General features: G+C 41.1%; 2 protein-coding genes across 2 annotated transcripts in view; both read left to right on the top strand.

Annotated features, from left to right (window-relative positions):
• Positions 1–344: 344 nt before the first annotated feature.
• On the top strand, positions 345–3,241 carry CER1 (cerberus 1, DAN family BMP antagonist). Its single transcript, XM_059874123.1, has 2 exons — positions 345–892; positions 1,724–3,241. The coding sequence occupies exons 1-2, from the start codon at positions 365–367 to the stop codon at positions 2,015–2,017; spliced, it is 822 nt and encodes a 273-aa protein (XP_059730106.1). The 5' UTR covers positions 345–364; the 3' UTR covers positions 2,018–3,241.
• A 7,527-nt stretch (positions 3,242–10,768) lies between these two features.
• ZDHHC21 (zinc finger DHHC-type palmitoyltransferase 21) overlaps positions 10,769–10,918 on the top strand; it is a 36,526-nt gene continuing 36,376 nt past the window's right edge. The window contains exon 1 of the mRNA XM_059873273.1: positions 10,769–10,837. The gene's annotated coding sequence lies outside the window, so the exon portion shown is untranslated. The remainder of the gene's footprint in view (positions 10,838–10,918) is intronic.

A 10,918-nucleotide genomic window follows, 5' to 3' on the forward strand; every position in this document is an offset into this window, starting at 1 on the left:
AACAATGGAGACCACACTGAACATTCTAATACACAACCTCAAATGTTTACTTAATTCCTCAGCCTAAACTAGACACCTTATCCAAACATTTCCCCCCCGTTAACTCCTTCTGTCCTCCACAACATCCTGGGTTACTAGATTTTAGATAGGAGCTTCTAATACACATAACTCAGATTGAAAGCAGAATTTCATTAGCACAAACTTGCCTATCATAATTGTAATCTACAGTAAATGAATGCAATTAGCCCCACCAGGGTCTCCCCTGAGCCCTCCTCTCCTCTGCCATAATCTCTTCTTGTATAAAGCTAGCATACTACATTCACTGCAATAGCAGCAGGTCTACAGGGTTGCCCTTTCCAGCATCATGTCACTGCTTCTCCTTCAGATGTTAGTGCTCTCATGTCTTGGAGCCACAGAGCTACAGAGAAATTCACAGCGAAGGAAAAGCAGAGGGCCATTTCAGCACTTTCTCTACCTGAACAAAAATCTGTTTGGAAGTCAAAGTTCTCCTGAGCGGATAAGTGAGAACCCAGTAGGAACTGAAGAGACCCTGAAAGTACCAAGCTTTTTTGTATCGATTCCACAAACAGCATCTGGAAGTGAGAAGAAAGAGGAGAAAAAAATGTCCAGATTCATACTTCCCAGTGCAGGACTCCATGCAGACCATAACCCAAGAACCTGGGTTGCATCCAGAGAGACCTCTCCTGTGGAAAACCTCTCTCCACCCCACTATTCCAGCAACAGAGAGTCTGAAGTCCGTTACAGAAAGGACGCCAAGAAATTCTGGGACCATTTCATGTTAAAGAAAAATTCAGCATCTGAAGAGGTTGTCCTGCCAATCAAGACCAATGAAATGCACCAAGAAAACTGCAGAACCCTGCCTTTTGCCCAGGTAAGAACAAGTATCCAAGATCAGCAAACATGCCTTTCCCCCGTCTCTTGTAATCAGCAACTAAAGGGACATGGGTTATTTAAGTGGCTTAGTCAAAGGGCTTCAGAACACTTTCTCAAAAGTGGCTGAAAGACTCTGATGAAAAAGTTTAGTTTGATGAGGCAAACTGCTAAACTGCAGCACTGGAAAGCCGCAGACTCAATTTTTATAGAGTTATTTATTATTTTTATGCACAGATATTTGGACATGGTCTAAGCAAGCAGGAAATTGATGAGTAATTATCCATTCAATAAATATACATCTCAACTGTTGGTAGATCTGAATTACCATCTCTCTCTCTATTTATAGATATACGTATGTATGTGTACACACACACACAAGTGTGTGTGTGTGTGTGTGTGTGTGTGTATGTGTGTGTTTGTATGCATATACAGATTCTCAGAACAAGGATTTACAGGAAAAGCTGGTTGTTCTCCTACACTTAAGCAAGGATTGTTTTCTTCTGTATTAATTAGAAAAACTGATTCTGCTAAGAATTTTGGAAAACTGGTAAATTGTCCCATACACAGATGAAGCCATTCTGTCACATTATAACAGTATGACAAGCAAACAGTATAGGTATAAATGCTGTATTCCTTGGAAATCACCAACAATTCTCTGTGTTTCTGTAATCATGATCTGTCAAGGACCACGTCTTTTCACATCTAAGAAGAAAAAAGTGCAGTAGCTAGTGCAGTAGCTTTTTTTTTTTTTTTTTTCCTCTCTCATGTCTTCTAGCAAAGTCCATGGGCTATTTCTGCATCGGTAACATTAAACTGCTTTCTGTTTCAGGGTGTTACTCATAACAGCTGTGAGAAGGTGACAGTGCAGAATAATCTGTGTTTTGGAAAATGTAGTTCTTTTCATGTTCCTGGTTCAGAAGATCATCTTTATACCTTTTGTTCTCGTTGCCTGCCCAGCAAGTTCTCCATGAAGCGCCTGGATCTCAACTGCACTGATTCTGTTCCAGTGGTCAAAGAAATCATGATTGTAGAAGAGTGTAAATGTGAAAGTCGGAAGATTAAAGACCCTGTGACTGGATCTCTACTGTCAGACTTGCATGAAAATGTACATGAGCACAATTAACTTGGCGCAAAGTACCTCTTAACTTGATCATAAGAATTTGCCAATGAAAAAATTCAAACAAGCTGTCATCACTCTAGTACAATAAAAACATTAAAAATGTAGACTTTCTACATGATCTCTGTTTCAACAATAACTTCACCTAAAGTGTAACAAATGTTTCCTTGCAGCTGTTAAGGAAAATGAGGTGAAATCACTGAGCTTATGTGGAAAGGTCTTTAACAAGGGAAAACTTTAAAAATTTTCCACCCTTCCTATCATTGTTTCTAGGATGCTAGTAAACACTGAATTAACGTGATTTATCTGTGCAAAACCCGAATGTTGACTTGTTTTCCTTGTCTTTGCTTGTGAGAAGTACCAATATAGCTCTACTGGCAACAAAGATGAGATTTTAGTCTGTTCCCTACAACAACAGGTCTACTTTTACAGCAAGACAATGGCTGGAGAGTATAAAACATAAATGGACATGAGGTACATAGAAAGATGTGACTAGTTAATGCCATACTGATTGATCTCAGTTGGGGTTCAGTACTCATTGAAAACTAATATACCACACAATTTACACCAATAGATAATGGCAAGGGGTATTTTGCCATAGAAACCACTTGCTCTCTTTTCAACATGCCTGCATTTGCTCTATACCTTTATTTTTACTTTAAGTGTTCAACTGCAGAAGGAGAAAAAAAAAAAGCCACACTCCTACAGAAAACATCACAGATAAATACATGATTGTTATTATTTAAATTCACTGTGGAAAGACAATGCACATTTTCCAGTCTGATGAATTTTTACATTGTCACTGAATGTAAGATAAAATTTAAATAATGTTCTCAACTCTTAAACTAAAGCAGAAAAGACAATTATGTGACAGAAAATCTGAGAAGGGCTTTATCATTACAGCAATACCTTAACAACTTTACAGGAAGAGCTGAGAGAGCCCTGCTAGGAAGCATTGGAGTCTACTGCTAGGCAACACAGCACTAGTGACTATTAGCTGAACTGCTGGCTTTCCGGCTCTCTCCAGCTGCTTCTTCCTGGATTTCTCTTGCAGACCTGGCACACCAGACAGAGATCAGCTTCCAGGAGATGAGTTCAGCATATTTCTATGCCAGTTTTTTCAGTCCTCTGGAAATCTGCTCTCAGATCTGGGCCACTGTTGTTAAACTGTCCAAGCTCTTTTTTAGGGTATTGGAAATCACTATTGACTTAGCTTATTCAAGATCAAATTCAAGGGCTGGAGTATTCCTTGTATTTGAACTGCAATTGAATTAGAAATATCTTAATATTCTTTCAGAAAACATGTGCAGCATGGCTTTGGAGTCCAAGGCCCATGTTGAATATTTACTAAAATTTGCATCTGAATTATATTCTGATACTGGGTGTGAAGCTGTTTGCTTTTGCAGGTCACTTGCAGTGAATGAACTAAAGATTAGTTGTATACTAATATATGTTACCTTTCGTTACATATAAACCTGTTTTTAAATAATAAAAATTTTGTACTAAAACTCAAGCAAGTGTTCTCTCTATTCTTTTATATGAAGGACAGATGTGAAAACAATATATAGCTGTTTATATGCTATATACGATGCCATTCCAAGTAATTAGATATCAAGGCTTTATAGTCCCTATATTGTGTGTGAAAATTGGTGTACATTTTTAATCAAGTCTAAGGAAGAAAAGCACACACAGCATTAAAGTTCTCAAACTTTTTCTTTTTATTGATGATTTTTTTTAATCTGAAAAAACCAAGTGTTCTGAGTTATTTTACTCCGAATTTTTGACACATTTTAAAGCTGTCTGAATATATAAGAATGTTTTTTGTTTTGTTTTCTGAAATGCGAGTATGTTTTTAGGTTTGCAGGAACTACTTGAAGATAGGACCTACATACACTTCCAGTAAAATCACGTGTCAATTATAAAGAAAAATCTTCCAATCTTGTAATTTCGACAAAATGGACAGATATAGTATGAGTTTATCATGATGATGTCTGAATAGAAGCTACATTGTGGACTGCAAAGTATTCAGCCTAATTTTTAAAGCTTCTTCTCTGTGCTGAAGCATTACTGCAGTCAAAGAAAGCTATTCATGTAAGGAGTTTGCAGGAAGAGATTCTTAGTGTGAATTTGCACAGCTTAAAAGTAGGTGAAAAGAGGTAATGACAGCTGTAGTAATTGCTAATTAGATTAGTGCTGTAGGTTTTTTGGATGCATGTTTAATTAACCCAGCAATGACCGGTTTCATGTAATTAGCACAGTATTTTGCAAAATCAATCAATGTGTTAATTGGATCAGATTTCTCAGCATTTAAAAAATCCAAATTAGGAATATATTCTATCCAGGGCCTAAAGGGATTTTGCTCTCTGGGCATAATGATTGCCTCTACAAGCAGAACACTGTGGATCAGAAAGGTGAGGGGTGTGATCCGTATCACTGTATGGATGCTTTCAGTAGTAACATTATAGCAACAAACCCTAGTTGTGTCTGTTCAAGAGTTTGCATGCATTCTGTAATGAAAGCTTTTCCAGGACAGCTATGCTGACAATATAAGTGCTGTTAATGCAATCTATTTAAGAGCACTCCTTGTGCAAACCTACTTACAGTTGTAGAGTTCTCTGAAAATTCTAATCAATTCCAAGCAGAGTTTCTACACTTCTGCCCTTTTATTTGTCCCATTGTCTCTTTTTCAAATGGGTGTGTTGCACAGAAAATAAGTGAAGTGTTGTTTTTTTCCTACTACTTTAGCAAAATAAGTCTTCAGTCCAGGCTATTCCATTAAGTGTGAATTTAATGCAACCAGCTTTAATGCCTGTAAATACATCAAATACATTAAACTCTTTTTGAATTCTGCACAACCATATATTCTAAGGAAAAGTCTCGGAAGCTGCACTTCGTGCTGTGCTTTCTGCTTTTTTCACCACCTATGAAACATTCACAACTAACCTCATGGCTCTCAGCTGACTATCTTTTACTGACAGGTGGTGAAATTGCTTGCAGTGCTTTCTCCTAAATGTACTCACTCACTCCTTGCTGCAAGAGCAAAACAATATTCCTTACTCGGACAGAAGCTCTCTGCCAGCTGCATAATCATGTCTGGAATCATAATATGTTGAGTTGGAAGGGACTCCCAAGGATCATCGAGTCCAACTCCTGAGCCTGCACAGGATATCCCCAAGAGTCACATCATGTGTCTGAGAATGTTGTCTTCTGGACTGACACTTCTGGAACTGTCAGGCTGCTTCTGTGACCACTCCCTGGGGAGCTGTCCCAGTGCCCAACCACCCTCTGGGGGAAGAAACTTGTCCTAATATCCAACGTCAACCTCCCCTCACACAGCTTCAGGCCATTCCCTTGGAGCCTGTCAATGGTCACCACTGAGTGAAGAGATGAGTGTCTACCCCTCCCCTTTTCTTCACAAGGAAGTTGTCTTCCAAAACGAGGTCTCCTGCCAGTCTCCTCAGTCAGGCTGAACAGACAAGTGACCTCAGCTGTTACTCATAAGGGCTACTTCCCTCCTAGACCCTTCACCATTTTCACTGGCCTCTTCTGGATGCTCTCTAAAAACTTAGTATCTTTCTCATATTGAGGTGAGCAAAACTGCCCCCAGTACTGGATGTGAGACTGTCCCAGCTCAGGGCAGAGCAGGACAATCCCCTCCCTTGCCTGGCTGGCCATGCTGTGCCTGATGCCCCCCAGGACAGGGCTGGCCCTCCTGACTGCCAGGGCACTGCTGACTCATGTTCAGCTTCACTGACCAGGACCCCTAGGTCCCTTTCCATTGCACTGCTTTCTATTCTTGAACTTCATACGGTTGGTGATTGCCCAGACCCGATTTTTCAAGGCCTCTCTGCAGCGCCACCGTAACCTTCAAGGGCATCAACTCCTCTTGGTTTTGTATCATCTGGGAATTTGCTTAGTATCCCTTCCAGTCTTGCATCCAGGTAATTTATGAAGATGTTGAAGAGCACTGGGCTGAGGATGAAGCCCTGTGGAACCCCACTAGTGACAGGTCCCCAGTCTGATGTCACTCCACTCACTGTAACCCCTTGTGCCTGACCTGTGAGCCAGCTGCTCACCCATCACATGTGTGTATCAAGCTGCACATTTTGTCCAGAAGGATCCTGTGAGAGACACCATCAAAAGCTTTGCTGAAGCCTAAAAAGAATATATCAACAGTCTCTCCTTGATCCCTTGCATGTGTTAACTTGTCATAAAAGGAAATCAGGTTTGATAAGCAGGACTGCCTCCTCATGAAGCCATGCTGGCTGTGACCAATGACTGTGTTGTCCTTCAGGTGTTTTTCAATACCTCCCAGAAAAATCACCATAACTTTATCAGGCACTGAAAAATCACCATAACTTTAGCAGTCACTGACAGGACCCTGCAGTTTCTGTCTTCTGCAAGATAAGTTCTTTGTCTTGCCCTTCTTAAAAACCACTGTTCTCCAGCTTCCAGTCAGCTGGACTGCTCTGAATTCCCAAGACCACTCAAAAATCATTGAGAGAGGTTTTGCTATGACATCAGCTAGCTCTGTGAGGATTTTCAGACGAATCCCATCTCACGGCTTTGCAGGGATCCATCTGGAACAGCAGATTCTGCGCAATGTACCCAGAAGTATGTGCTGTGCCAGATGGTGCATTTTCAAGAGGTGTGGAACTGGCACTACTTCAGGTCCTCCATCAGACAGTTTAGAAGTAGAAACAGGAACACTGGTAATGAATTATAAATATTTTGCATTTTCTGTTGTGTGAAACCTAACTCCTTGGATATCTGGTACGTAACCACCAACTTCAGCTCACCTGAAATCACTCCCTGACAGCTCTGCACAATCCGTCTGCTCAAGTGAGAAAGAATGGGGATGAAAAGACTCTGTAGCTGGCCCTAATGCAAGAATATTAATAAAAGGTTAATTGTCCTTATTGAGAACAAAATTGTCCTGTTTAGAGCACCTCAGGCTCCATGGCATCAGCAAACTGCATTTTCACTTGAAAATTAAAAAATGAAACAGAAGTTAAATACTACTACTGATTTAACAACAATAATGGTAATGATAATAACAATAATAATAAAAAGTATAAAAATAATAATGATAATTACAACAATAATAAATAAAAAAGGGCAAGCCTGATGTTTCTTTAAGGGTTTTTCTGATGCATTTTCATTTTTCCTGCTTTAACTACTGCTTTTACCAGTCATTTAATCTGACATTCTGCTGGTGGCTGCAGCCCACAGTCAGGGTGTTCAAAATGAGGAGGCATGTACCTAAGCTGCCCTGTGAACAAGGTTGTATCTGCGGAAGCTTTTTCAAACTCATTTCACTGCAGAGATGTGGAACATTCAAGTCATCTGTTGCCCTGCCTGGTGTTTAGACAACAAGTCTTGGAGGAAGAGAGGCATTAGAAGAACTAATACTAGGACATCTGCAGCTGGACACTGTCTGAGCAGAACTCCTCACACCATTAAAGTGCCTAAGATGAAAATTAACTCCCTAAATTAGACTACTGCCTGGTCTGCCTTAGTACCCCACTTAATCTATCCGGGCTGAAGGATCAGGAGATTTCACCATGTCTACAACTGAGGCAGGCAGATTAGAAAATATACCTTGTCTTTGATTTTTCTGGCTATCAAGTAAGAGAGAAAATGGAACCTGAGACACATTTTCCTTTAACTCCTATAGCCTCTTCCTCAATATGTCACATAGTAACTTGTGAGCCACAATAGGCTTTGTTTCAGCATGCTGTTTCATTGACACAAACCTTTTTCTTCATGATGTAGATCTTCATGACATCAAGAATTCTGCTCCCATTCTAGAGTTAACAAATGTCTTCTATGTATGTCACCAAGGTTTACAAGTAAGTGAGCAATGCAGTGCTGCTGCAGAAATGCAGCAGCAGCCACACATTTTAGGAGGACCCAGGAAACTGAGTACTGCTGAGAAGGCTGACTTCTCAGCTCAGTATGTATCTGTTCACAGAAAATATCCCTTCTGCATGTTGGTCAAGGGGCACAGCTGGGCTAAAAATGAATCTTGGAGAACAGCCTCAAGAAGCAAGGGGCTTGTAAGCTGTAAGATTAGTGGGAGTCACAGTGCACACTTCTTTCTTGCATGTGTTCCCCATAACAGAGCCTCAGCTGTTACTGCACATGGCTTGATTTTAGCAGGCTGATTTAATATTTACAGAGTGCCAATAAAATTTATCAGACGACAGCTGGTGGCTCCTGTGGTAATTTATAAACAGCAACAACAACACAACACAGACATCAGAAAATCCAAGAGGAATTCTATGCCACTGTGCAATATTCAGCACTGAAGAAGGTGAATAATTTTGCAGACTTCTAATAATCTTTCTGTAATAAATCCGTATTGGATTTTATTTAAATCCATATTATGCAAAGCTAGGACTCCCATAGGTATATTTTTCCACACAGAAAGTAGCTCATGACAAAGACTCATTAACTATCTATATGGATTTGATATTCTGGCAAAAGAGTCAGGTAATATCTATAGGTCAAGACTTTTCAGTTGAGAAGTCCAGCACACAACTGCCTGCTTTTCCTCCTGCAAAGCGCTTTCTCAAAAATAATAATAAAAAAAAAAAATTTAAAAAAAAAAGCATCAACAGAAGGGGACTGCTGTGCTATGACTAAGCCAGAAAAGTCCACTGCTCTTGTTCCACAATCTACATTTACATCACATTCCTGAATAGAAAAAATATAACCTGGCTGGCAGGACTACAGGTCTAAAGACTGGCCATTATCTGTGTACCACTGCAGAAATGCAAATGCTTGGCATTCAAATGGAAGATAATATTACTGATTCTTTTTCATTCCATATGATACCTTCATTGCTCATACTAATATTCTTTTCTTATACTTCCATTTTACTTCCCAAGAACATGGTTTCCTTTAAATTTCTTGTTTTGTTTTGGCTTTGGATTTTTTTCCCATCAAAATTAATTCTTCAAATCAGTGAAAAATTTTCACAGCTTATTAGGTATTTTACATATTGACACAAATATATATATATGAAATTTGTCACAGAATAGAGTTAGAGGCTAGTTTTTGTTATTTTTAAATATTTGTAAAAGAACAGCTTCAGTTTTTCTTTTTCCCTCTTAATAGAATATTAAGTCCCATTAAGAAGTCCATTATTTTCAGTGTTACCTGCTCCTATTAACATATATTGATTGTTCGGAAAGATCTGATCTTCTCTGATTTACCTGCTTATGCTTCTTTCTCCTTCCAGACAACCTCCAGTTTCTGCTACAAATATCTATATTCAGATTAGAGCAACTTTAGGTTGAAATGCTAACAATTGCCCTGTGTAAGTTTTTTTTAAATTGGTGTTGTTGGGGTTTTTTCTTCCTCCCCCCCCTCCAAAAAAAAAAAAAAATCATGTTATAATTAAGTTTTAGGAAGAATCTGATCAGTAATAAAGGTGAGTTTTTGGCACTGGTAGTCTTCACAATATTACTCTTCATCCATTTCATCCATCATTGTGAAGGAAAACTGCTTCAGGGTAAGAGCCCATCAATTTAGAGTGGGAACTATGCCATTCAGACAGATGGGGTACCTTTAGGTAGCCAAAAGATCATATATGTTCATCAGCAATGGGTGCTCGAGGCATGATTCCCAGCTGGGAACACTGAAAATTTTGTCCATTACAAGCTGTCTGTGGCTCTTACCCAAAGGTAATCCCTTGCAGGTCTGAATTATCTTTTTGAAATGAAGATTGGTTTCTGTGGACAGGTAAGGAAGGGCTCCATGTGAGCAAGGGGCACAGCACAGCAAGCGACCTGAATGTCATAAAAATGTTCCAACTGGTCTGAGCTGATTGAGGGGAGAGGCAAGGATGCAAAGCACAGAATTACAAGAATAGTTCTTCATTCATGATCATGAAGCGTCCCATTCAAATCAGGGCACATTGTGTTTAAAAAACAGTTCTTATCCCTTTCAGGCATTTATATACAACATGATTTGACCACTCACCACATAACCCACATTCATGCTGCTATTCTGGAAAACAGCAATAAATCTATGGTGTCACCATGCAGCTGATTCTTTCTTGATTTAGGTGTCCCAGGGGTTGGTCTTGCTACAACCACCTCTGCCAGAAAATGGCAGGGTTTTGCCAGATGTGTTGAAAGTATTGGGATTCTGATGTTATCTTCATAGTCCAGAGGCATTTTCTTCTTCATGTGTGGCTTTAAGATTCTAAGAGACAAGAGGTTTTTATCTGCAAGGTGGGGGATGTCCTCCTCCTTGCAGTGAGCTGGGGCCTTTTACTTACTGTGAAGCCATGGTAAAGCAAGTCTCTTTTAAGGAAGCTAGAGTCAGTTTATACTATTAAGTTAATACAACTTCAAGCTATGAGGCCTAGCTGTGGCAGCTGCCAGATTCTCCTAGGAGCAGCCTGGAGACTGAGGCAGAAGCCTTGCCTGCAGGGCTCATTTTTCACAGGGACTGCAAAGGGACTCTACAAAAATGAAGTACGGAAAAGGGCTCATGGTGGCTGAAGTCTGTGCTCGGGAACGAGCAAGTGACATCTCCAGTCCACTGGGCATGGTAGACCAGCCCTCCAGAGCGGCTCCTCCGGCGCTGCTACATACACTCAGCACATTTGAGACCCCTGCCGTGCCGGCCGTGCGCCCACCCCTCGCATACGAGGCGAGACGCCCACGCTCCGCGGCCGTGAGAGGCAGCCGGGCCGGCTCGGACGGGCTCGAAGGGCGGCTCTGCCTCCGCCGCGCCCTCCCTGAGGGGCGCGGTCCCGCCCGCCGGGGCGCTCGGAGCGCGCACGCGCGGCTGGAGCGGCGGAAGCCCACGGTTGGTTCCGCCGCGTGCCCGGGCGGGGGGCGGCGCGCGCGACCCCCGTTGGCCCGGGAGCGGCGCCGCGGGCGGGGCGGG

The sequence above is a fragment of the Haemorhous mexicanus genome, chromosome Z (genome assembly GCF_027477595.1).
Source record: "Haemorhous mexicanus isolate bHaeMex1 chromosome Z, bHaeMex1.pri, whole genome shotgun sequence".
NCBI lineage: Eukaryota > Metazoa > Chordata > Aves > Passeriformes > Fringillidae > Haemorhous > Haemorhous mexicanus.

Coding starts and splice junctions, on each gene's coding strand:
- CER1 (XM_059874123.1), top strand. CDS start 365: ATGTCACTGCTTCTCCTTCAGATGTTAGTGCTCTCATGTCTTGGAGCC. Junction 893..1,723: donor GAACCCTGCCTTTTGCCCAG/GTAAGAACAAGT, acceptor TTTCTGTTTCAG/GGTGTTACTCATAACAGCTG.